This window comes from Malurus melanocephalus, unplaced genomic scaffold (assembly GCF_030028575.1).
Source record: "Malurus melanocephalus ecotype Western Australia unplaced genomic scaffold, MMel_1.1 scaffold_36, whole genome shotgun sequence".
In the NCBI taxonomy this organism is placed as follows: Eukaryota; Metazoa; Chordata; class Aves; order Passeriformes; family Maluridae; genus Malurus; species Malurus melanocephalus.
In genome coordinates this window covers 2942196-2968174 of record NW_026623268.1, presented here as the reverse complement: position 1 = coordinate 2968174, position 25979 = coordinate 2942196, and the positions used below count along the sequence as shown (strand labels likewise).

At 51.0% G+C, this 25979-nt stretch overlaps 1 protein-coding gene across 1 annotated transcript in view; it reads right to left on the bottom strand.

Annotated features, from left to right (window-relative positions):
- The window catches only part of BOC (BOC cell adhesion associated, oncogene regulated), a 53990-nt gene that overhangs the window by 4897 nt on the left and 23114 nt on the right, over positions 1–25979 (bottom strand). The window contains exons 2-12 of the mRNA XM_057364206.1: positions 18316–18483; positions 17670–17948; positions 9883–10029; positions 9449–9592; positions 8740–9033; positions 7668–7940; positions 6815–7113; positions 3951–4113; positions 2973–3083; positions 1584–1790; positions 617–798 (exon numbers count right to left, since the gene is read on the bottom strand). Of these exons, the coding sequence (XP_057220189.1) occupies positions 617–798; positions 1584–1790; positions 2973–3083; positions 3951–4113; positions 6815–7113; positions 7668–7940; positions 8740–9033; positions 9449–9592; positions 9883–10029; positions 17670–17948; positions 18316–18400 (2184 nt within the window). The 5' untranslated portion in view covers positions 18401–18483. The remainder of the gene's footprint in view (positions 1–616; positions 799–1583; positions 1791–2972; positions 3084–3950; positions 4114–6814; positions 7114–7667; positions 7941–8739; positions 9034–9448; positions 9593–9882; positions 10030–17669; positions 17949–18315; positions 18484–25979) is intronic.

The following is a 25979-nucleotide window of genomic DNA, read 5'->3' as shown; positions in this document are numbered from 1 at the left end:
ACTATTTTATCAGCTACTGTTTGAGTTTAAATGAACAGCAGTGCCCATCCTGCCTTGTAGCAATTTCTGGCAAGAAGCAGCTTGGCAAGGAGGCCAACACACCCCTCCAAATAAGCTCTAAGGTGTTGAAAATATTTGGATCTGGGTTTGTGATCCAAAACCTACCCACTCCTAAAAGTCTTCTGGAGTGGATTGGTGTAAATGATTATCAGCATAGGGTTGTTATGCAGCAAATGAGAGTGAATKATGTGTCTGCTGGAAAATACTAGGACAGAGAGAGGTGCTAATGGATTCCAGGAATTTGGCCAGGAAAGCAAGCAGCCACCCCAAGCATTGTTGAATGTGCTTGTTGAACAAAATGGTCAAGACCCTGAGGCTACCCACTGAAATCTTCCTGTGTACAATGTTGGATTCAGATGGAAAAGGTTTCCTAGGCTCTCTGACTTCCCACCCTTCTATGTGTCCCAAGCACAGTCCTCCTTTGATGGAGGCAGCCATTGGTTCTCAGATCCATTGTGCCAGTGACAGGCYCCAGTGGGGTCACCTGGAGGAGGTGTAAGCTGCACAAGGAGCACCTACACGCCCCTGCAGCATTCTCCACCCCTACAAACCTTACCATCCACTTGAGCATGATGGTGGTCTCATTGATGGCGTCGGTGAAGGTGATGTAGGGCCCGGCCACGGGGCGCTCGTAGACGCGGTTGCTGTASCCGGACACCACGTACGGCCGCGACGCTGCGCTGGGCTCGCTCTCTCCCAGGATGTTCAGTGCCCGCACACGGAATTTATAGGAGGTGCCTGTGGGGAAAATGGTAAAGAAAAGAGTTGCAGGGATTGGAGTCTTCCATATTCCTACTGTCAGTGTGGCCCTGACCGTGAAGAGGGGCTACATCTCTAGAAGGCAGAGAGCCTACAGGGAGTTTATCATGGAAGAAAAAACATTGAATGGCCACATTTCAGCCATGCCTAGATCGAGCCTGCTTTTATTTTATTTGCCTTCCCCAATTCCTGTCTGCATGGTCCAAAAGTCAGATTGTTTTGTAAGGGGTTAAGAAATGCCTGAAAGGATATCCTGGCCTGAAAGCAGGTATGGAAAGGCATTCTTCCTCTACTTCATGGGAATTAAGTACATAAAAATCAGTTCAAAGCTAAAAGCCTAAGTGATTTTTACTTCATTTTACTGGTCTGTAGTTTGGGGTAGTTAGTTCCTCTTTTAAGCTGTCCAGCYCAGTGATGAAATCTTTTCTCATGTGAAGTGCAATAGGATTTGTGTGCCCATCTGTCTTGCCCGTGGCTAAGGAAAACTCTGTCCTGTCTTGTAAATGGCAAAACCAAATGGCTTTAGTAACTGTATCCTGTAATATAGAAAAACATGCCTAAGCCTCCCCGAGGGAGGTCAARCCTATGCTGGTCTTTGCAGCTGGAGAAATTGGAGAAGCATCCGCAGCTTTTYCCCCACACACCTAAGGTGGGAGTCAGGGAAGCTTTGTTTTTCTCACACATGCCAGGGCTGAGCAGGATGTGACAGATGGTCCCATCCTACAGGGACCRTGCAGGAAGCAGGGAGGAGAACACCTGCCTACCTTTCTCCAGGCCTGCAATTTCCACAGAGAGGCGAGAGGGWGGAATGTCACTGGTGGCCAGGACCCAGTCTCCCAACTTCTTCAATTTTTTGTATTCCACACGGAAAGACTGGATGGGGAACCCGCCATTCCCACGGGGGATCCAGGTCACATACACAGATGTCTCTGATGCCATGGAGATGGTTGGACGGTCCGGTGCCTCTGGAGCTGCAAGGGACCCAGGAAAACATCAGGACATGAAATATATCCACCCTATCTAGAAGATCCTATAGCTCAGAGGTATGTGGGTGAAGGACTACCTGCAGTGCACCCACCCACATGCTCTGTAAATCCTGAATGCTCTCTTCCTTCTGTCTCTTTATTAGAGCTGGCACCCCCAAATCCTTGCTCCTTTCAATTTGTGCCCACAAGCACCTTTTACTCCTGATTGCATCTTGCTCCTTTTTCACTCCCAGATCAAGTAGGATGAGATAAGATTTGAGGTGTGGTGACCCATCATGAGAGGGAGAGCAGTGAGAGGGTTGGAGACTGAGCAAAAGGTCTGGCTGATGTGYAAGCAGGGAGCTGGGGGAGACTGACACTGGAGACAACCAAGTGTAGGAGATGGAACAGGAGAGATTGAGAAGAAACAGGAGAGGAGAGAATATGGAAAAGTTCTGAACTGTGGAAATGCAATTCGACAGGAAAACAATCAAAAGATGGGAAGGAAAGAGATGAACAGAGACACAGATATGAAAATAAAGGCAACAAATAAGTACAGGGGAGATTAAAGGATGGGACTTCACAGGAGGATTGGGACTGAAGGAGAGAATTTAACAGAAATGATAATGGCAGTAGTAATGATAGAGACAAGGTGGGAAACAACAAATTGGACTGACCAGTGAGGATCTGATGTTTCTGCAGTGCAGCAAAGGGAGCACTCTGCACTCTTAGAATGGGGACTAACTGCCCCTTGCCAGGCTTAGCTGACAGAGGAAGATGCAGGACATGCAGAGACGTGGCTTCCCTTCCTCCCTCACATTCCCCCAGCACCCACTGGTGCAGTGCAGTTTGTTCCTGTGCCCCACACATTCACAGACTCCAAGACAGAGCTTTCTGAACCCTGCCTGTGGAACTCGCCAAGAAACAGAGTTGCTGACAAATCCTTGCACTAAGGTGGGGCCAGGCAGTGGGWTTTGTCTGCTCTCCAGGACTGACTGTCTGCCAAGGACAGCAGCAGGGGTGTCCAAGAAGGACCTCACCTTGTCAGGAGCTACACACCACCTACCCAGCACTGCAGCTTTGATTTACCCAGTGCAGATTTCAACCCCAGCATGGCCTGACCACTGCCCCCACCAGAGACCCAGCACACCTCATCCTCCCTCCCTGCCAGTTCACGGAGGGCCTTACGGGACAGACGGCTGTTGTCRGACTGGTTACTGCTCTGGGTGCTCGTGCCTGGGTCATCCCTCTGGATCTGCTGCTCTTTGCTGGCAACAATCTCTGGTTTTGGGCGCCGGCCTGTGCAGAAGGGAGAGGTGGCATCAGTAACAGAGAGATGTGCTCAGGATTAACTTTTGCTGTGATGAGGAAAGCAAATGTTCCCAGCCACTATGTAGAAGTAAGTACTTTCTTGACTCTAACAGCCCTAGGGCCTCAAAGCATTCAGCCTGCTGTCAGGAAMTAAAGCTAAAGGGGCATGTTTGTTAATAGATTCCTCATATATTTAATTTTCTACAACTTTTAACTGGTTTTCTTGAAATGTTGCTAGATTTCTGCCTGAGCAGGTAGTCATTAGCACAAGAAGGGAGCCTTGGGGGAGATGTGAGCAAGCCCACCACCATGGGGAAGGTTGCTATGAAGGGAATGCCATTCCCCACACCTGCTGGAGACATAAAAAACAGCCAGGGAACACTTAGTGTAGACATTTGGACCATCCTTTTGTTGGTAAGACAGCTCAGCACCTTCAGCAGACAGCGTGGGAAGACTTGGAGTTTTCTTCTGTGCAGAAGCTTTTAAGGACAGGTAAGATAACACCTGTTGGGAAACCTCCCCAGGGTGATCCTGTCTCCAGGCAGAGGATGGATTAAACAACCTCTTGACATGTCTGCYAGACCCGTTTTCTATGGTTCTGCGRGTGTTCAACTGAGACACCAAGGGAAGAAGGGACTTTCTCCAACCCACACAGAGGATGGATTGGGATTTTCCCCATCCTACCCTCCACTTTCCCTTCTGACAGTTGCTCTAAGCTGAGGGTAAATGGGTTTCCGGAGCAGAAACACTCCCACTGTCCTAAGGCTGGTGCCTTGTGCTCAGGGCTGGGACAGGATGCCTCAGAGGGTCCCTGACTCAGAGCGAAGGGGAACCCAGGAAAGGTTTGCCCTTTACCGGTGCGGAAGGTGACCATGGCCGTCTGTCCCTCGCCGGCACAGTTGTGAGCAGCCATCTCCACCTCGTAGAGGCTCCCCGGGTCCAGCCTGGTGAGGGTCAGGCGGTGCTGCGAGGCTGGGACATCCCTCACTGCCCAGCTGTCCGAGGCATTGGTCACCTGCTGAGAGACCAAGGCAGGCATTGCAGAGCTGGGGACAGGCTGGGCTTCCTGTGGGCACTGCGCTCAGAAACTGTAACAGTAAATTGTGCACCAACCACATCTACATTCTCTGCCCTGTCTGCAAAGGAGGGAGATGTTTCCAGCCTGATTTTGCAAAGCAATTCAYGTATAAGCAGGACAACTCACCCAAGTTCCAGAGTGTTTTCCTGACCTCAGGGTTGACTCAGCCCTGGTTCTGTCCTCTGGTTCCCTCTGATACCACCACCCCTCAATGTGTGTAAATCTCTGCAGCAGGTATGCCCCACAGAATGCAGCATTAGCCATGGGACCGAGCTGCTTTAGGAAGCAAATCTCTCCTGCAGCCCAGCTGCTCATTTAGATGCTAGTTTCCACGGGATGAGGTACCCCACACAACTTTGTTTTACCAGGTTTTATCCAGCCTCACCCCTGGCACKTTGGGGCTGAAATGAAGAGCCACAACGTTTGCTGAAGGACAGTCTCCTGCAGGGAAGAGGCCGTGMATGGCCACAGCCCTCAGAAAGGCTTGGAAACAGTTTGTTTTTTGGGTATACCCTGATGCAGAGGGGGAGGGAAGGTGGGACCTTCCTCCTTCTCCCCAGCTGCAAAGATAATATTTTTGCAGGCAAATAGGCAGGACACTGAAGTGACCCAGTGCCGAAAGGAGCATTAGTAATGCAGACAACGCAACAGAACGGAAATGCCAAGACTCTGCTGTATCATTCATCTTCTCCAAGCGTTTGACACTGACTGATTAATGCCTGCCTCGTTTTATTTTTATTCCCGAGYCTGCAAAGTTGTGAGGCCAGGGAGGGGAGCCCTAAAGGCTGCTAATATCTGGAAAGAAAAAGAGAAATTCTTAAGAAACAAAAGGAAGAGCTGCATGGCATCTGATTGCTTGCAGGCTGCTGAGAGTTTAGGGACAGTGCAAGAACAAGGTAAAAAGAGACATTCRCAGATATTTTCTAGAGAAGAAGCAGAACCTTGCCCAGTACAAATATAAATCTCCTGTCAGTAGGTTTAACTTCCCTTACAGCCCTCTTTACACAAAGAGCCTTTTCTTTTGTCGCTGAATTGATTCCTTCCCTCTCCACACACATGCTTTTCCAGTCAGAAATGTCAAAACCAGATCATTATATAACTTGATCCTAAGGATCTTGGATAGAAAGAAACTATTTCTAAACAAGTTTAAGGGTTATTTGGACTAATTCCTTTCCACACAATCCTTAAACATCCCAAGAAAGAGTCTCCAGCTGAGAATTTGGACTACACTGAAAACATATTACTGCAAACTGCAGTGACCCATGGTGACCTTCACTGCCCCACGGCCCCTTCCAGGTGAAGTCCTGAAAAACAAATCAAATATGGAGAAACTCTAAGACTGCAAGCAGAATTGGTAGTTACATGATACACCATTGGGGAATACATCCCTTCTTGGCAGACAACCAGAACCAATAGTCTGGGGATGCTTTTGGCATCTTTGTTTTTCATTTAAACTTGCCCTATTGTGTTCATGTGCTGGCATTTTCTGCCTTTGTTTTAAAGGGCTCTCTAAAGAGATGCTTAGCTGAAATCCTCAGCTTAAGTTTCGCTTAGAAAGAAATCATGGATTGGAAAAGTATTCTATAACACACTGTATTTTCAGAAAATCACACAATTCCAGGAAAATAGATACATATATTCACATGTACTTGAAATGGTGCCTTGCAGTGGCTGGGAATCTGAAACACGTGATCTGGCATGTTTTCGGAATATACTCAAACCCTCTGGGGTTTGAGGCAAAACCTGCCTTTCCAMTGCAACTCCCTGCCTACCCAAAGGAAAGCAGCAGACAAATAAATTCAAGTCCCTTTTTCCCACTTATCCTCAGAAAAAAGAAAAGAGATACTTTAGACCTCAAAAGCAGAWTTTTTCCCTAAACAATGCTTTGCCATTTAAAGAAACTGCTGGGCTACAGCTGTGCCTGCACTGTGTCTGTGGTGCTGAGAAGCACCCCAGAAGGAGGAGCCCTTGGCTCCAGCAGGACCTGGCAGTACCATGTGCTCACACCGTGCCACCTGCACGAGATGTACCCAACAGTGCACTGCCTTTCAGCTTCCAGAATCAAACTGGTGAATAAGGACTTTCCCAGGGGATTTAGCATGGCTGTGACAGCTCTCTGCTGGCTCCTCACACTCARTGAGCCTGGGCGCTTTTGTGCTGCTGAGCAGGGCAGGCACATGCAGCAGAGAGGCTGCTATTCTGCATCCTGCAGCCCAGACTGTTCAAGGCAGAGGTGTCCCTGTGGCTTGTGTCAAGAAAAAAAGCATTTCAGAGTAATTCACTGAGTAACCTGCCCTCAGGGCTTCCTACTTGTGCAAGCACACAAGTGGGAACTGGAAGTAGAAGCTACTGGAAAAGCGTGTGCATGTGCCTTCTGCATACTTAGGCTGGCAGGCACTGCCACTGGGCTGCTCTTGAACAAGCTGAGCACATCTCCTCTCACAGTCTGTACTCCTCACACCTCACCAGGCTGAGGCTGCAGCTCAGGAGGTCCCACTAAGCAGTGCCACGAGTGAGCAGTGAGGGCCTGGTGCCCCTGGCCCAATGCGCCCGCTCACGAGGTGTGAAGTGTGTGCGGAGGTCACCAGCCCACCTGGGAACAGCACAAAGGGAAGATGGGACCAGGGCAAAACAGTGATACCTTGCGATGCTTCACCACGTAGTAGAGGATGGGCGCTCTGCTGTCAGGCCGGGGTCTCCACACCAGGTCATAGCTGTCTGTCTTGGATGTCCGTGGAGAACTGAGGATAATGGGGGCTTCTGCTGGAGTCACCAGCTCCTTGTTGACTGCACACTGTGGAGACGCTGCTAGCGGGGTTGTTCCAGGCTTTGGCAGTGCAGCTTTATCCAARGGCAGCTTTAAGGCACTGTCCCTGGAAGGTGCTGTTGGAGGCTGAACCGAGTCCAGCTGGGCATCTCGCCCAGGGCTGAGTGGTGCTCCTGGAAGACAAGGTGTCACAGCAGGGTAAACACCCATCCCAGTCTATAGTGAAGGCAGAACTGTGAGCCCTTGTGCAGTGCTGCTTGCTGTGCCACTCAAAAAGGTGTTGGCAACAATCCCTTCTTCCTCTGCTATAAACCGCAGGACTCCCCGTCTCTCTGAAGTCACTCTTACCCTATGCAAGGTCAACAGGGTCCAAAGGATCAGGTGGTACCTCTCTTAGCCCAGGTGAATTCAGTTTTTTGGCTCTTGCCCAGTGCCAGCTCAGAGGCAGAGCTAAGCCATGGGGTGAGGCACTACACCCAGATGTCCTGTGTCTTTTGGGTAGAGATTGCCCATGCGTGGCCATCACACAGCCCTGCMCTTAGCAGCAAAACTGCTGTCATGTGTTCCCACAGGGAGATATGGAGACCCCAGGCAAAACTGCACTCGAAGGGCAGGTTAAATAGGAGGCAGAAGCAGCACACCAACTTCCCTCCCCTGTTTCCCCCGTCTTCCCTGTGTGCTAGGCTGTGACCGAACAGCCTCTCCATGAGTTTGGAGAGGGGCTTACCTGGGCGGGCTGTCCTCAGCTGCACCATGGCTTGGGCACTGCCCACCTCGTTCTCAGCCATGCACTGGTAGATGCCCTCATCCTCGGGCCCCACGCTGAGCAGCCGCAGCGCCCGGCGCGACAGCCGCAGCCGATGGCTGCCCGACAGCGGCACCGCATTGCGCAGCCACATCACTGACGGCTGCGGGTTCCCTCGCACCTCACACGTGAACTTGGCACTCTGGCCCCAGGGGATGATCTGCTGGGACAGCTCCATGGTGACCTCCGGGGGTTCTGTGTGAGGAAAGAAAACAGCTGCTGAGTGCCACTGGGCTGGGAGCATGCCATGCTCATAGCTTTGCATTGTCTGCACTGGCAGGGATGAGAGCAGAGTGATAGACCCTTTCCTACCCTAAAGTCCCACTCCCTTTGCAGGGGCCCACATGGGTCTGCATAAATGCCCCCTCCCCTTCAGTATCCATATAAACCAAAGAGGTAGCCCAAGGCTATCTGCCCTCTCACATGACATCAGACAAGTCCCATTTTTCCAAGCTGAAATGCTACCCTGCAAAGATGCTGCTTGTGCCACAACAACACATCGGCATTTGGATGAAATGCAATTCATGAAACATAGGCTTAGCCTCTCTAACAAGTATGAGAAGGGGAAGCACACATAACAGAAATATCCAAGGTGTAGTACCCCTTACATTTTCTACCCCACAGAGASTTTCCCTACAAAACAGAACAAAAAGGAAGACACTCCAATGTCTTCCTTATGCCAATGTCAACTAAGTTTGAAAAGCAACCAGTCCTCCACTAGAAATTATTAGAACAAAAGTGGTGCCACAAATGACAGGAAGAGCTTCTGCAGAGGAGGGGAGGATCCATCATCACCAGCCCATGGTGGGAGCCAAGAAAGAAGAACTACTACCCTCAAGAAAGAAGGTCTCCTGCAAACTGGAACCACAAGCAGGGTTTGCATTACATTGTGGTTTGTCCAGAGAGAGGAAGAGAGCATCAGTGCTAGTATTTTGCCCTAAAAGCAGCGATGAGACCAAGCCCTTCCTGAAACAACAGCTCCAGCAGCACTCACCAAACACCTGCACGTTGTAGAAGATGAAGGCAGCCCCAGCCTCCCCAACGCCGTTGTCAGCYGTGCAGCTGTAGGTGCCCGAGTCCTCCTCGCTGGTGGGGTCGATCAGGAGGTTGCTGAGCAGGAAACGTGTCTTGTTGTAGGCAGAGACACCGGAGCCATCCTTGGCCCAGGTGACCCGTGGTGGGGGGATCCCGCTGGCCACACACTCCAAAATGAGACTCTGGCCCTTGGTGACAATGATGGTCTGAGCCTCAGGAGGGTAGATTATGCGGGCTGCCTCCGCTGTAGAGCCTGGGGAGGAGAGACAGAGGAACGAAGTGAGTGAGAAGGAAGGTGGCTGGTGGGAGAGCACCCTGTGCAGTGGGTCGGTAGGGTTGATGGTAGGGCACACTGTTTCCCTGTGCTGGGGCAGATAAATGGCAATGCAGGACAAGAGGGACATTCAGCACTGGCTCTGTGCACACAGCAAAGCCACCTTGCCAAAGGGCTAAGAGCCTCTGCTTGCCCACTACCAAGAACAAATCCTAAGGAAGCATGGCAGTCCCAGGGCTGCATACTCATACTCCAGGAGCAGACCTTGGGGCCTTCTGCTGCTGGAAAGGAGTTTTCCCAGCAACTGATAATGGTTCACACAGAAAACCAGCTGTGACAGCACTGGTCCATGCTCCCAGAGCTGGAGATGAGCTGTGAAGGGAGAACAGCTTACGTCTCACACGGAGCCTCTCACTGGAGACCGAAGTTTTCACCTCCTGTGTCACGGGGTTGTAGGCAGCACATTTGTAAGTCCCCTCATCCTCTTGGCTGGCATTAACAATCTGAAGGTTCCCAGATGGCATAATAAGGTAATTGTCTGTAGAAAAAGAAGGTGGCACATGGTCACAAGATATACTGCTTCCCAGCTTCCTGAAAGACATGCAGTGTCTCAAAGAAAAGATGGACAAGGGGGAAAGAAAAAAAAACACAATTTCCCAGGCAGCACAGACATCAGGGAGAGCATGCCAGGGACCCTAAACTAGCTTTTGCTCAAACAGGGGGCAAAGGGATGAGGAGGCAGCAGGTAGAGACAGCTACTGCTGTTAAGGAAGGGTGAAACTGAGGGTCTGTGAGGGAACCTGCTGGGACAGACCCCTGTGCCCTCACCTCGGGATGCCTCCAGCCACTCCTGCTTCACACTGTAGCGAACCTGAGCCTTGGGGTGGCTTTCAGGCAGGTCACAGGCAATCACGGCTGTGTTCCCTTCATCCACTTCAATCACATGCTGGCCGTCRAACTTGAAATCTTTGAGATCTGCAAATAGAGCAAAAGACAAGGCCTCTCAGTGGCCRGCTAAACATCTCAGTGTCAGCTCATCCTCCCTGTGGACCCAGGGCTGTTTCATCGAAGTGCCGGCAGAGGATCACTCTGACCCCAGCAGCTTGGGAAACTGGCCTGCTTTCACACTGGGCTGCTTTTTTTAAATTTTTTCTCCTCCTCCTTCCTACAAAATAAGTAACTTAAAACACAGCTTCTGGAGAAACTGCCTGCTCCAGGGCTGGGAAACTGGGTGCGAAAAATCCTGGCCCGAGAGTAAAAAATGACCTTACTGCAGCACTGAAGGGCRGCCAAAAATGGTCCTTCTGCTGCCTGCTGTTTCCCACACAGCTGCTATCCTGCCACTGAGAAGCTGACTTTGGGGTCATAACTCAGGGAACCCAGCCTGGGTCAAGGGTGTACAGATGCCAGGTGAGAGAAAGTGTGTGATGCTCCCTGAGCTCTTCCAACCCCTGATCAATCAGCATCTCTGCTCCGGGCACTCTCACTCCCATCAAATATCTCACAGCTGAAGGTTGGTTAACCACGACGCTTCATCTGTGCTCAAACAGTGCCCACGCTTCAGTTAGAAGAACAGGGACTTGCAAGGAAAACTGGCTCCTCCTCTACATGGCACAGCTGCTCCTTCCCTGAAGCAGCTGTGAAAACCCTCTCCCACCACGTCCCCCTGCCAGGCTGCGATCAGGGTTCCCATCCTGGCTGGGCTGATGTGGACAGCAGGACTGAAGTACCTGAAATGTTGTTTTCTTTTCCTTGTTTTTTTTTAAAGCAGAAGGAGAGGACTGCAATGAAACCCCACAGATATGGCAGGGCAGGGAGAATGCCAACCTAGCTTCTCAGAGAGAAAACTGGTTTCTGTTCTCTCTGGGCATGATGGTAAATCTTGCTGAGGCACTGCAAGCTTGAAGTTTATCTCAGACACCCTGTGCTGAGAGGGAGGAGTATTTGATTCAGGAAAAAGGTCCCTCACATGCATTTTTACAATGCCAACCACTAGTGACAACGGCACATCCTGCAGCTGATCGCAGGTCATGCTGTCACTTCCAGTCTCAACTCGGTGCCTCCTCCCAGAACCCAGGGCTAACAAATCTCCTGAGTGGCRTGCCACTAAATCTGGATGAGACCACGCTTCCTTTGCAAAACCCCACTCTAAAGCAGTGTGCTGCATCTGCAGCCACAGCACGGCCACGTGCTGTCGACAGCTCCCTCGCCCCCAGAAACCCATGCCAGGACGTGGCACCCGTGACCTCGGGCAGTTTGGGGAGCAGGAGGGCTGGCGGCGGGCGGGCAGCATGCAGCTCCCTTGGCAGCCCCAGCCGGCACAAAAATGTGGGGTTTGTTCTCTGGGAAACGCAGCAGCGCTCCAAAAGCAAAAGACAACTCTGGCTCCAAGCTTCTCCCACCCACAGTCATGGAAAAGTGACATGAAATTTCTCATGCAGACTTTCTGATTAAAGCAAGATCCTTTATGGAGTTTAAATAAAAACCAGCTCTCTTGGCAAGGCAGCGAGAAAGCCTCCCCGAGAGCGGTGCGGAGGGGCTGTCGGGCGGCTGCTGGGGGAGCCAGCGGTCCCRGGCCCAGATCTGAGGGAAGGAGAGGAGGTTGAAAAGAAAAGGGGAGGTTTTGCAATGTCATAAAAATGATTTGCAATGAACATGCTTAATACTTTTGGAATTTCTTGGCATTGTTCAATTAAAAAAAATAATAAAAAGAAGGAATAAGGGTGAACTTCAGAAATGTGATTAATCCTTTAAGACAAGCTGAGGAGGGGAGCCATGTTTCCACTGGATATTAAAGCCAGATGAAGGTTAACTCTTAACTTGTGAAAAGCTGGCAGTGCCTCACGCTCCTCCTCCAATGAAAGTTACTGCTGGGGAGGGGAAAGATGATGGATATTTTTTCCTCTTTGCTTTTTATATTTGATCAAGSAATAAAACAGTAAGAGCACAGAAATGTAAGGAGGTGGAGAAGTGGCAAAAGCCCAGTGTCTGCCTGCCCACATCGYGCATGTTTCTCCGATCAACAAAATATAAACGAGCATTAGGAAAATTAATGTGCGCCTTGGTGGTCTGGATTCATCACAGCCAAATTAAGATTTTGGAGCCAAGGCATAGGCTCCAGCAATGCTGGCAGGGATCTGCACACACACTCACACAAGCACGTGTACGTGCACACACGACCCTGAAGAGAAGAAGGGGCCCAGGAGCATGGAAAAAAAAACAGACCCAAGGCCCTGGAACAGGAGAGCCATCTTGGAGATGAAGATGATGACCCTGTGCCAGGGCACCTCCTGGACCACATTGGGCCAGGCAGATATGGGTCCCCCTCACATGCAGCCCCCCATATGGTGCCTCAGCCCATCTCTCACAGATGTGGGTGAGAGCTGCAGCTCCTCAGTAGGGAGCAGGACCTGCAGCCCTTCCCGGCTTCCCCTCAGCCCAGAAGTGAGGGATGAGGGGTGAAACTGTGGACAGAGGGGGAATAAAGGGGATCCTGGCATGGCTCAGGGAGCAAGAACCAGATGCCTCTGGAAAAGCAGAGTGAACCTGGCAGGGGAGAGGGGAAAAACAGCAGAACTGGGACAAATTACTTTCTCATATGCAAGTGTCCCAGCTTCCTGCCAAACTACTCCCCTAAATTCCTGCTTCCCCACGAAGAACAAGACTGGTTTATTTGCCAGTGGATTTTGGCCACAGGCGATCTCAATTGCCCTGCTCGCCACTGGTATGGGCAGTACATTAGTCATCCTTTAGCACTGAAGGGTCAGCCAGAGCTGGTGAGGGGTGGTCACCCCTGTCTCCCTCCATGCATGGGACAAGCTCCCCCTCACACATCCTGTTGCATTTGGCCCCAGCACAGCAAAACAGAGGGTGCTGTGCTGGGCTGGGACAACCAGCTTCATTCTGGGGGCTCAAACAAGCTGCCCCTGAGTTGTGGGGTGACCATGCACGTCCCCTCCCTCCCTGAAGGCAGTGTAGGACAGGGAGGGGTGGAGGAGAGGGTCTGTGCCAGGGGGATATGCAGCACTCGCCYCTTCAGCTGCCCAGCCAGCAGCAGCCAGGCCCCATGTCTAACATGTAATTTGCACCAGAGCCTAACATCCACTGCAGCTGGGAGAAACCACATCCCCTCTCACTGGCTGGGTTTTCCTTCTCATATGGCAGCACTGAGCGTGCCAGCCCATGTTCTTGTCCTTAAAAGACACGCCTGACCACAGYGAAGCAAGGCCTCATGTACCAGCCATTGTCCGGGAGGTGCTGCAGACAGACAGAGYGCTGCCAATCCCAGCTGGGCTGGCATAACAGGGCTTTTTCTTCCCTTTTTTCCCTTTTTTTTGTTTAGGAGGGAGTGCAACCAAAGGCCATAGCTTGTGTCCATCTGCAGCCAGCTCCAAGGCGCGATGGGGTGAACTGGGGTGCAGGGAGGGTCAGGCCTGCAGCCAACTGTGTGGCTGTCACTGGGGAGGGAAACCAGCTGARTCCCAGGGCTGGGGGCCAAGCACTGAGACAGGCCAGACAGACCCGATTAACCAAATAGGAGASCATAAATAACTTCAGAGAAGAAGCAATAGTAAAAATGATGGCCCTCAAGGTAAAAGTTCTCCCTGCCGTAGGGAGGGGTGAAAGAGGGAAGGAAGGGAGGCTGAGAAGGGGAACAGGAATGGGGTCCTCCATCCTAGGGGCAGGCACTTTCCACTATTCCCCCCTCAGCTGGGAGAGCAGCCTGGGGCTATGGCTCTCACTSCCCATCCAGCCAGCACTGCAGGAGTCTGGGCACTGGTGCTGTCACCATCAAATTGCTCCCACCTTGCTGAGACAGGCAGAGCCCCACAGGCTCCTGCCTACTCACACCCCCCAGCCCATCACCCCCACCACGCCTCAGCCCCACTCCCCTAGCCTGGGCCCACCTCATGGTCCTCAGGCTGCAGCTCCACTGGCTCACAAAACACCACCAGTGTTTTCCTTCCCTCGCCTCCTCACCCTGCCTCTGCCTCTGGGGCCAGAGCCCCCATGCCTGCTCTGCAAATACTTTTCCAACAGGCAGCCATCCCCTTCCTTCCCTCCCTCCCTCTTACCACTGCCTCTGGGGAGTATCAGAGGAGAGGCTCGGGCAGAGGAAAATGAATGGGGCTGTCTTCAGAAGGCAGCTGCAAATTCCTGGGGGATGCCCAGCCCGACCCTGTGCAGGGTCACTGCCCACAAGCASCACATGCTGAGGCCCAGCTTCCCACACGTGCTGCCACAAGGCTGAGGACTGACCTCACCCGTGGCACCGATGGAGGGAACAGGGCAATGAGCCTCCTTTGCCCATGGCATCCCCGGGACACAGGTACCTGCACTTCCACATCCTCGGCCACAGGATGTAGGTTGGAGTGGGAGGAGTTTTTTTGCTGCACCCTCATCTGTTTTTCTGTTTTGTTTTTATATGTCATGTCTACCCAGGCCAGGCTTGCCGCTGTGTTTGTAGCACTGATATTCCATGTACGCAGATGAGTGCTGGAAGTTACACAGCTCTCACTACTTCTGCTCATCAGCTTTGCTCCAGCCCTGCACTTTGGTTGCCCCTGTGAGCTCCACAAAGAGCTCTTGAACTTCCAAGCCTTTGGCTGTTACAGAACCAACTCTCAGCACCACATACAAGTCCCTGGTGGAATTATTTGGCCCCCACCAGAGCCCACTGCCTTTTGCATACAGCACCTCTACCCAGGAGAAGGGCTGGGGCAGAGCTTTCTGGCAGGATGGCAACTTTGCTACCCAGAATCAGGCACAGAAAATATCTCTCTCTTCTTTGCACCTGTCACACATACAAAGGTTTAAGGCCTGGCTTGGAAAATAAGGAATACCCCTGTTCTATCCATACAAGCTGTCCTAAACTGCAGTGCTGCAGTGGGGTCACCATGGTCAGGCCAGCAGTGATCAGCAGTGTGTGACCTGCAGTGACCTGCACTAATATGCCATGGGCTGCCAAGGATGAGTGTGGAGCAGCAGGTCAGCTCTAACTGGACTCAAACRTGCCCAAGTCATGCCTGAAGTGCTGCTCCCTTTGTCACTTTAGAAATCTTTCCCTCCTGCAAATTCCTCCTCCCTCCACTTCTTGGATACGCAACAGCTATTTTATCTCTGCTGGAGAAATTAAATGCAAGTTTCAACCAGCTCTCTGAGCCAGGGGGAAGAGAGATGGACTCAGCATCACTGTACCGCAGATGAGAGAAGGAGGTATCAGTCCCAGGGCTACGCTGTGGCTGCCAGCAATGCAGCGATGGTTATCTGCCTGCTGACTGTCAGCAAAGCACAGCAAGGCCCCAAGGGACAGAGCTTGGGGCACTCCAGGGTGTTTCCTTCAAAGAAGGCTTTAAGAAAGGAGGGCAAGGAGCCTAAAAGTTGGCCAGACTGTTACCTAYACTCCTCGAAACCTAGCAAGTCACTTCTTCCAATGACTCCAGTTCCTCTTCCAAAATAAATGTAAGCCTTGAAATTATTTCCATTGCCATCCTTCCCCCCCACTGCTCTCACTCACATTCCTGTTTCACTTTCCCATTTTTGGATAGGACTAAGACTAGCAGAGGGTTTACTTTCAGCTCAGAAGGTTGTCTGGAGGACACGTATGAACTGCAATGCTGAGCTGCCAGGGGCTTTCCTCCCACACCCAGGACCACGGTCACCACTCATTCAGCTCTGAGCAAGGTCCTGTAGGGGAGGTCTGGAGCAGGAGACAGAACCTGGGTCACACCTGCTACCACAGCTTTCAAACTCAGTTCCAACTCCAACTGGTGCTCCCTGTTACTGCAGACCACTGCAACATCAYTGTTGCATGCAGCCTCCAGCTCATGAACATGGAACTGGTTATTTGAACCCCTCCAGAAGGTTTTCCTCCTACACCTTCAGTCCCACACCTTTATTGGGATGCCCTCTCTCTCTCTTCACTCACTGACAGCCAAATCCTCCCCACCTGGGTGCTTTCTATCACCCAAGGCTGTGCAGGTGTGTGGGATACGCACTCTGCCATCCCCAGTTCCCCCAGAGGACAAGGGACCCATGCAGTACAGCACAGGGGTTTTCCACAATGGATTAGTTGCTTCATCATCCAACCTCTGGCTTGTTTTGTGAGTTCCACTGAATGGTGACTCCTGACTTCCTCTCAGTAGTGCATTTGCTTTGAGGGACCACAGCAATGGCCACGTACTTCTCTTCTGCACCCACACCCCCCATTGCAATGCAGTAGGTGCAGGTGATTTGGCTCCTGGAGAGGGCTGATGGACCACTCAGTTGTGGCTTTGATTTGTCCTAAAGGACATGGTGGGGCCTTCTGGTGCTTTAGGRCCTGTCTCCCATCCACCACCAAAGCTAGACCAAAGCAGACAGACAGGTCAAACAGACATACTCTGTCCCAAGAGACAGAGCTGGTGGGGTGGGTTGGGGTGAGAGCAAAAAAAAGAAAAGGGGATCAGCTAAGAAGGAACTGATCAGGCTGAGGAGCTGTGCACACCCTACTCTCCTAAATGCAAACCATGCCCTTGGTAATCCCATCCACCTCTCCCCTCCTCTCCTTCTCTCTATCAGGCCACCAGCACACACAGCCCCCTTTCTGCTCTGGAATGTGTTCTCCGAAACTTAATCTCAGCATGGGGCTCAGGCCAAATCCCCYGACAGATTCGGCCCCGTGACAACCCCCTCCCACCCCGCCTCAGAGTTCAGCAACTCYCTCCGTGCTTTCCCTGGCCTCCTCCTCCTCCCACCCAGCCTGGCCTAAACATTTCACTCCTGATTAATGTATCAGTGACAAGCCAATACTTCTTGGCTTTAAAGCAAAGCCAGGCCCCACTTTGCACAAACATCTTCACTTCTTCATTTTCTTAAGACTTAGTCCCGAACTCCCCTTTGCTGGGAAAGATGAAGCCTTTTCTACGCTCAGGGACTGTCACTGCAAGGCAACGGCAGCCTCCTCTGCACAGGAGGCTGTGTTTGCTCCACCAAACACTCTATGGGTTTCTGAGAAGGTGGGGCTCTCCACTGCTCTTTCTCAGACGCATCCAAATAAAGCACTTTCTAGCCAAATACAACATCTGGCCAAAACCAGGTGCTTGTAAGAAAAGTTGCCCACCTAAGACACKTCTGGCTGCACACATATCTCCCAGTGCCTGAGGGCAGCAATGAGGAGCATGTAAGCTCAGGCACAGGAACAAAGTCCCTTGTTTGGAGTTGTGTCTCAGGAAGGCAGTAAAACTCAGCACACACTGACCCTGTGCTTGCAGCAGCCCCAGCAGCAGTTTGGTCATCAGCACCAGCAGGCACTGTTTGTAAACTCAATCAGACGAAGCAGCCTGACTGTCAGGAAACCATCCACACACTCAAACACCACAGCTCAGGTATTCCCTGGTATTGCAAAAACTTTTCCCTGCAGGACAGGTCTGCAGCCCACCATGCAGGAGTAGGACAGCTTGGGTCAGGCTGGGCCACATCAGCCAGCTCACGATCRAAAATGCTACAAAATGGCCTATGCCAAAAGAGTCATCCCTTGATGCCAGCATGAACAAGCAAGAATGGATGAGCCTCTCAAAATGTGTGAGTGATAACCCAAGCAAAGCAGGGGCTGGCAGAGAACTAAGGCTACTCACTAGCTAAGGTGACCACTGCAGGGACACTGGCAATGACTCCTTCGGGCACACGAGCGATGCACTGGTACCGCCCCACGGTGCGGTTGTTGAGAGCTGTGATGATGAGCTTCCCTCGCTCCACGTGGATACCCAGCACCTCGTCTGACCCAGCCAGCTCCTTCCCGTTCAGTCTCCAGGTGAGGTTCACTCGTGGGGGATCCACCACACATCCCAGGCTGACTGGGCCCCCGAGTTTTTGGACAATGGAAGCAGGTTGCACGGTGACCTGCAGAGATTCACCTGCACAGAGGGAAAAAATAGGAACAAGAAAGCTCTGTGAGACTCAGCAATAGAAAGGACAGAGGAAAAAGCTGCACTACAGTACATTTTGCATTCCCCGCCATTCCTGTTTGTGCTGCACCTTCCCCTTGACTCCTCACACACCCCCCTATGCTTGGAGATGCACACCATCCCCATTTCTTCTTGGCATTGCCACACCCACTCCAAAAGTATCTGCTCCTCTGGAGGAGGATTTGAACCTAGACCTTTGGAAAAGCTGCTCAGGAAACAGCTGAGAGAGGAAATCACTTTGTACTTGAGGCATGGCTATGCTAAATAGCATCAAGGCAAACCAAAAGGGAGCAAATAGGTAAGAACAGACACTCACTCAGTTTGGCAAAACAGCTGGCAGCCGCAAGCACGAGGCAAGGGATGGGGGACATGAGCCTCTTCCTTCCACGTGTCATTGCCATCCCATGCGGTGTGACCTGGGGCGCCCAGGGAAGGGTCCCATAAGCTGCCTCAGGGGATGCAGTGGAAGTGCAGCAGTGGACTCCTGTGGATGACAAGAGACACGATGGATGAAACTCTCAGACTTTGCTCTGCTTTCCAGCCCTGCCTGGCTTTTCCACCAACATCCCTAAGCTGCCACAGATTCACCAAGCCAGTGGCCTGAGGAGGCTACAGACACTGCTGCAAGCGTTTCTCTTCTCCCCCAGGCACAGCTGGRAGTTTCCCAAGACATCCCATCCTCAGCCCTCGATACACATGCACACACAGACGCACACTGCCCTTCCCCATTTCATCCTTGGCACAGTGAGTGGTACTGAATGACAGTGATGCACACCAGGCAATTTTCAGGAGCAAAACACAAACGTTTCCAACAATGTGTCACTGAAGATATTCACTGAGTGCTGCTGCCACTTCTCGGCAGCAGGAATAGATTCTATTTTGAACACTAAAATAAACGAGCAGTACAACTGCTCATTCTAACTACGAGACTCAACCTACAAAAATTCTTCAATTAACTGCTCTGCCTGAAACACACCACCTATTTTGAGTCTACACAAATCACCAGGTTCATATTTGAAAGCATCAACAATCCCCAAAAAACCAGAAATGTAAGGCCACCTGTCACAACCCAGGTTGCTGTGAAGAGCTGCACGCTGCAGCAGCTGCTTTGGAGATGCATGAATGAACACTAAAACAGACAAGCCAGGTCAGGGACATTAAAGACCTCARTAGCTGCCCCAAGAGACACCTCAGATGTCAGACTGAATTCCTCTTTAATCAAAGGCAACAGGCTGAAGTCAAGAGGAGATTTCCCTCTACAGGGATCGTAATGCAGCTATAGGATTTTTCAAGCTCCCTTCAGCTGCAACATTACAATGACCTACAAGTCTTCAGGCACTGCAGAATTGCTCCAGTGGCGTGTCCACAGGGAAGAAGCCAAACAGCAAATCCAGAGCAGCTAGCCCAAGTAGCAGCTGGGATTGCCTGCTCCCCTGCAGCTCCCTCAAGAGCAGCTGACTGTGCAGAGTGGTATTTCCTACTTCCACCATTGTCACTGCTTGAGCCATCACCTGCCTGAATGTGTGCTCTCCATGACCATCTCAGTCAAAAAGAGGACACAAGTCCCTCCAAGTATAACCCCCAAAATTAAACCTCCTAACTCCTGAAGTAAGGACTGACACACACTCCCCCTGAGATGCTTGGTGAGTTGCTCAAGACAAGGCTGGCTACTGCWAGCAAGGAACCACAGAATTTGGGCAAGTGTCACCAAGCTGCTCTCAAATTACTTTGCTTGGGCTTTGACGACAACAGAGGTGCAAAAGAGCAGCACAGAGCAATGTCCATTATATGCTGATGTCCATATCATGACAGCAAGAATCCAGCAAGCTGGCTTGCATRCATCTCTGCAAATTGGGCTGCCCCTCTGATAGCCTCACAAGCTGTCCCTTTTCCCCCCACCAAGTCCCAGAGCCCTGCTTGAAGGAGAARTCATAGAAGAGACATTCCTATAAARCTGAGAAGAGAGAAGAAAAGCCTYYTCTGAGMYRGTGATTTCAAAAGGAAGAAACACCTAGTAAAGTGATGTGCTGCTGGAGTTTTGCAAAGGCCACAAAGAGCATCTTCATATGGCACTTTGCAGGTCAACATGAGCTCAGTGGCCAGCCCAGTGGGCTCTACACAAGGCAGCTCTTTCCARGAGTTACACAGTCATGGTGAGAGTGCCTGTGAGGCCAAGATGACARGGCCTGCTGAGAGGCAAGGTAAATTAAGTCAAGCTTAGCACAGCCCATTGTGGCTGCCAGGCATCCAGGAGCTTGGACAGAGCTCAGATGCTGGGCATATCCTGAAGGCACCCAGAGGTGCCATACTGGGCCAATGACTGCAGCCCACAGTCCCATTACATGTGAAAATCCCTGTGGGTAACCTCGGTTGCCAGACAAGAAAGCAACTTCCCTCCCACACACCTCATCCTTCTTGGTATTCACTTTCCTCACCTGAGAAGTCTCAACCATTTCCCCCATCAGCCTGGACACTTTACTGATTGACTTTGAGACCCATTTAAGCTGCTCAAGTTTATTTCCCCACATAAGACAGCCCCCATTATGCCACAGCCCCCATGGCAAGTCACCACTGATGCTTGCTGTAAAAATGTCCTGGCTCTGTCTGTACCAGAAAATGCTGTGTTGACACCACTGCTGATGCACTAGTTAATGTCCTTAATTACACTCATCTGGAAAAGAGTTTGCATTAGTTCAGGCTTAAAAACATGTCACACCCTAAGGTTTACTGGAGATGGAATGCCTTACACTGATGTAGAAGAAACATTTTGGGGTAGGACTTCACTGGTTCCTCAGCGTTGGAAGCCTACAGAGCAAAGCTGACTCATCCCCCCTATCTGGATGGGTTTGGCAGCAAGATGGAAAAATGTTGGACAGAAAGGAGTCGCTCCTTGGAGCCCAGGCTGAGGGAGGGGGTAGGCAAAGACGTTCCCAACCAGACCTCCCTGTGCAATTCTGCATTGCACAGAGCCTCTGGCCAGAAGGGCAAAGCCAAAAGCGCAGAACTGTGCATGAGACCCTTCGTGAGCTAGGACCACCCAGGCACATTGATGCAATGACTGAACTGGCTGCCCCAGGTCTGCTGTGAAAAGATGAACAGCAATAGGTGGGGAGGAAAAAAAAGGGGAGCTCAAAAAATTTGGCCACAGCACTGGGCAGATTGAAGAATATTGAGCAGAGTGAAGAGAGAAGGTGTGTTGCAACAAGTGTATGGTACCTCTCCAAACCTCCAGGCAAGAGTATGAGCTCTAAATAGGGACATGTGGCCATTTCTTTCACAGCTGAGTGAAGTACAAAAAGTAAATGGCCAGCATAAAAATAATGAGGAAAATGAATGAAAACATCAATTCCAAAAGAACTATTAGGATCCAGGGCCAGATTTTGAAATTCTCAGCTTCCACAATTGAARCCAGATTTTCAAAAGCATTCAGTTCTTGACATGCTGAGCTCTCCTGAATAGGCAACCAACTTATTTCGACGCCTAAATGGGAGCTGACCTCTTTTGAAAATGCTGCCCTTACCAGCCTGCAATAGTGCAAAGCAAGGRACTTTATTAATCAAGCAGCTTTCGATCTGCCTCATGTCCCTGCAAGCAGCACCAGGCACTCCAGTTGACTTCCCAGAGGTGGTGGTCCCAGGCAKGGACCCTGCTCTGCTGCCTCCCCCCGGCAAAGGCAGGTTCCCTGCGAGGCACTCCCGCACAAGCTTTGACAGTTCCTGCTTAATTGCTATCTAGGAAATGAAAGAGTTAAAGTAATTTAAAGAGCTTCAAGAAGGAGAGAAAACAAAAAAAAAATTATTTGTTTATTTATTTTAAATTCTTTCCTGCCAGGTTAAAATAACAATTTCCTGTCGGTGGAGCTCTAAGTCCCTTTCAGACAGCCCAGTAAATCAAAGGAGGGGCCATTAAGAGAACAAAATTAACGAGAGCTTCAYCAGCTAAGGAGGGGTGGTGGGGGTGTAAAATCTGTCGGCTCGGCTTCCCACCACACACCTAAGCCCAGCGAGASCCCTGGCTGCAGCCCCAGCTGTGCTGCCGCGATGGAGGGCACTGCAAAGGCAGCAGAGCGAGAAAGGAAAACCAGAGGTGAAGATATAAAAGGGAAGAAAGGCCCGCACCCGTGCGGGGGGGTGACAAAGCTCGAAAGGAAAAAGGGATTTGAATTAAGCACAGGCAGCGGGAGAGGTGTTTGCTGATTAGAAACTGAAGGTTTTACTGAGGAAATGCTGCTCACAGCTCTGAGCCCCCTCCTGCTTAACAAGGGCCAGCCAAGCAGCCCTCATTACTGCCACACTGCCTGTAATTTACAGGGCTCCCAAATAGGAACCAGCCTGTGCCCCAGCTCCGGGGCAGCATCCCGCACATCCCTGCCCCACCGGGAATGCACAGACACACCGGAGCTGCGGAAAGTCACCCGTGCACACCACAGCGGTCTGGGGCTGTCTCTTGGGCATCTGTTCCTGCAAGGGATGAACTGTGGGAAGGGGAAGGGGAAGGGATCGCTTTGCACTGAGGGAAAGGCTGAAGCAACTTCAGTCCAGCTACCAGCTGGGGACACCCTGGGTGACTCTGGAGAATTCACTGCAGCTGCTCTCTGTTTCCAACAGGTCAAGTAGGGACAATGATACCCCCAGCTCTCTGTTTCATACATTGAGCTTTTCAGAAAAAGCAATGTCTTACACAGTACTGTGAGCCAATTTTACTTGTAATCATTAGTTTTTAATACAAGACAGCTTTTTTTTTTTTTTTTTCCCATAAAGCACAAACCACTGAAAAAGAAAATGTGAAGGAGAAAACAGCCACAGTACCCCTTTGTTTTACAAACTGAGGAATCTGAGGGCTAGAAGAGGAAGCCAACCTGGCCCAAGGTTATACAGTAAAGCAGTGGCAGGCAGGGCTGGAAATCAAAAGCTSTCTGACTGGGACCACCATGCCATCRAGCRAGCTGCTCTTGAAYCCCCAGTCTYTTCCATCCCATCTGAAAAAACACTTTACAACTGTATAATCCTCTAGTTGCAAAAATACTGTCCAGGTGACATACCTGAGMAGTTCTGCTGTGAAGCCCCTGCATGATTCCTGGGCACGCACAGCAMTCYRRGCATCCCTGACTGCTTCTCCCCAGCCCATCAAACAGCAATCCCTCAGGGCAAAATTAACCTCTACCCAACCAATGTCCCTATTTCAAAGCATTAATTTCACACTATTAAGTTGTGCTCATTTTCTCTGGAAGGGTTTGGAAAAGGACAGGTTGGTGCAGGGCAGATGCTCCCCCTCCCATGCAGCTGAATTGAGAAAGGCAAGCAGGTGCCATAGGGAGTCGCAGAACCCCAAATGGGAAGAGTTGGTATCAGGAGAGGGCAGAGAGGCACAACCCAATATTACACCACCATGCCTAAAGTCAAGGAGGTAGCACAGTGTATTGGCAACAGGGATAAAAGCTTGCCTGTTTTTCCCTCTGTAGCCCTGAGAGCTGCTGACTTCAGAGTGCATTAGCTCTTTTAACACAGCCCTTGASTAACTGTATGACAAGGTCCCCTCCTTCCTTTTTTWAAGTGATTAGGCAAAAAGGACTCTSYTACTGGCTGCTTGTGAGCTCAGAGAGTCCATCAAAAAGCCACAACAGAGAAAGCCTGGGGTAAATTCATGCCCGTAGTCAGAAGGAAAATATCCAGAGTAAAACTTGGCATGGCACAACCACCACAGACCAGTGAGTTTGCCTACAAACTGCAACTGGGTGACTCTAAAAAAGAACTAGTTTTAATTCAAGCAAGTCCTGAGGCACCTAAAGGCACCTCTTTAAAAAAATAAACTAAAATTGCAAGTAAAACAGCTCTTTTCCTTGAACAGAACTGCTCATGCAAACCAAACCAGCAACAAATCAAACATGCAACAATTTTTGTAACTTTCTTCTGTCTTCCTCAAGATGAAGGTACTTCCCTGAGCAGTTCCTTTCCACAACAGCCTGCAGCATCACCAGGGAGAGGACTGGGCATGCTGGCTTTGAATTAGCAACAGGATGCAAAGCCTTCTCATCGTCTGTCTGACTTTTGCTCATATCCCTGAGGACCCAATGCCTGCAGTTTCTGGCATCTCTCCATCCAACCACTCCTCTGAACTGAGTGCCACTTTCCAGCTGGCACTGATCAGGTTGACTTTGCTGAGCCCCAGAAAACCCCTTCACRTTGGCATTTCGTCAGCCAGCAAGTGAGACTGCTTGGAGAACGAAATGCCACCCTCATACGTGTTACGGGCTCCTCAGTGTCACCATGGCAGTGGCACCRCAGCGAGTGTGGCTTGCCTTGGCCACTGTCTGTGGCATGGTGGTCCCAGGGTGGTTTGGACCTGCCAGCCTGGGACAGCCCTAGTGCAGACAGGCAAGGGATGCAAGGATGGCCTTGCCCCACAAGATACACGTCCCTTTTAGCAAAGTCACCCAGAGAGGAGCCCTGTGCTAAAAGAGTACACACACTGGCTTTTGCTGCCCCTTGGCGTGCCCTGAAAACAGCTCCAGTCCTTGAAAAGACAAGGCTAAAGCATAAGAAAAAAAGAGAACCCACGTCCTTTCTTCAATATCATGCTCCCCCCATGCCCTAGACACTTAATTTCCCTCCTTCCCCCCCTCGGCTTCCCCCTCCATTCTGAGTAAATTCAATTTGACAACCCTGCTAATTGGATAAACGCTGCTCCCTACGCTCCTTTAAGGCTGCCCGCTTTTCTCTCCTTGTTTTTGGAGGGCGATTGTGGCTGTTCTTTAACATGAATTCCATCTGCTTTATTTCTCCTCTGCCCATTCAAGACCCCTCCTGAATATGTATGAGGGGCTGCGCCCCCCCACCCCCTTTCTCCTCCATCCCACCTCCCTCCCTCATCACCCCCCCATCCCTCTCCCTGCCCTCTCCCATTGCCCGGGACAATAACCCCCCAAATGCCCCCTTCTCCCACCCCGGCCCTTTTTGCTTTAGATAAACACAGGCAGTGTCAAGTGTGAGGAGGGGGGGGGAAAGGATGGGGTTCAACTGCCAGTCAAGCCTCGGGCCCTCAATGAAGCCCGGAGGCCTACCCTAATCTGCTGCATGCTTGCCATATGGGAGCTGTGTTGCCCTGGGAAACACTAACAGGCAGAACGGAGCTTAATAGAGTCCATATTCATTGTAATGCAGTGAAATGGCTCGAGGGACTATTGCCCCTTGGGTCTGTTTTCATTCTTCTGTTCCCCCTCTTTCTTTTCTCTCTCTCTCTCTTTTTTTTTTTTAATAAATTTTTTTCCTCCCCTCCTTCTCCCCCTCCCTTTTTTTTTTTTTTTTTTTTTTTTTTTTCTTCTTTCTTCCTTTCAAAAGGACGAAGTCCCTGGAGAGCTCTAATCTGGAGAGGCTGGGGGCTCCCCGAAGGGCTGGCTAGCCGATGGGGCAGGAACGGGAAGGGGGAAGGGAGAGGGTGGAGGTGGTTAGGGAGGCGAAGGAGAGGTGGAGGGCAAGAGGAAAGTAGTAACTAATAAGCATGCAGCCGGCCAGCTGTCAAGATGCTGACAATACTGCTGTGGGTGCAAAAAGCCCGATGGCCGGCGCTGGCACGGAGCTGGAGCAGGGTCCTCCCGGGCAGCGCCTGCCTCCCCTAAGAGCCTCCGTCCTCGGCTGCTGCCGAACGCGGCACAAGCGGGGAAAAAAAAAAAAAAAAAAAAAAAAAAAAAGAAGGGCGCAGATGGAGCGTGCGGCACAGCCTCTTCAGAAACAAAGTGCACCTAGGAAACAGATGTTGTTGCTGCAACAAGCCTGGAACTACTGGCTGCTCTCTGGCTCCTTCTCCCAAGTGCGTGCAGGGAGAAAGCGGCCCCGGAGCAGCTGCCGGGGCTGCCTCTCCAATCGAAACCTTTCAGTCCAACTTCACTCCCAAACTGCGAGAGTTGCCACAGTTTTAGACCAGCTTTTCCTCTAAACTCTCCATCCTTCTCATCCTTGATCCACCTGTTGACTCTCCTGCCTT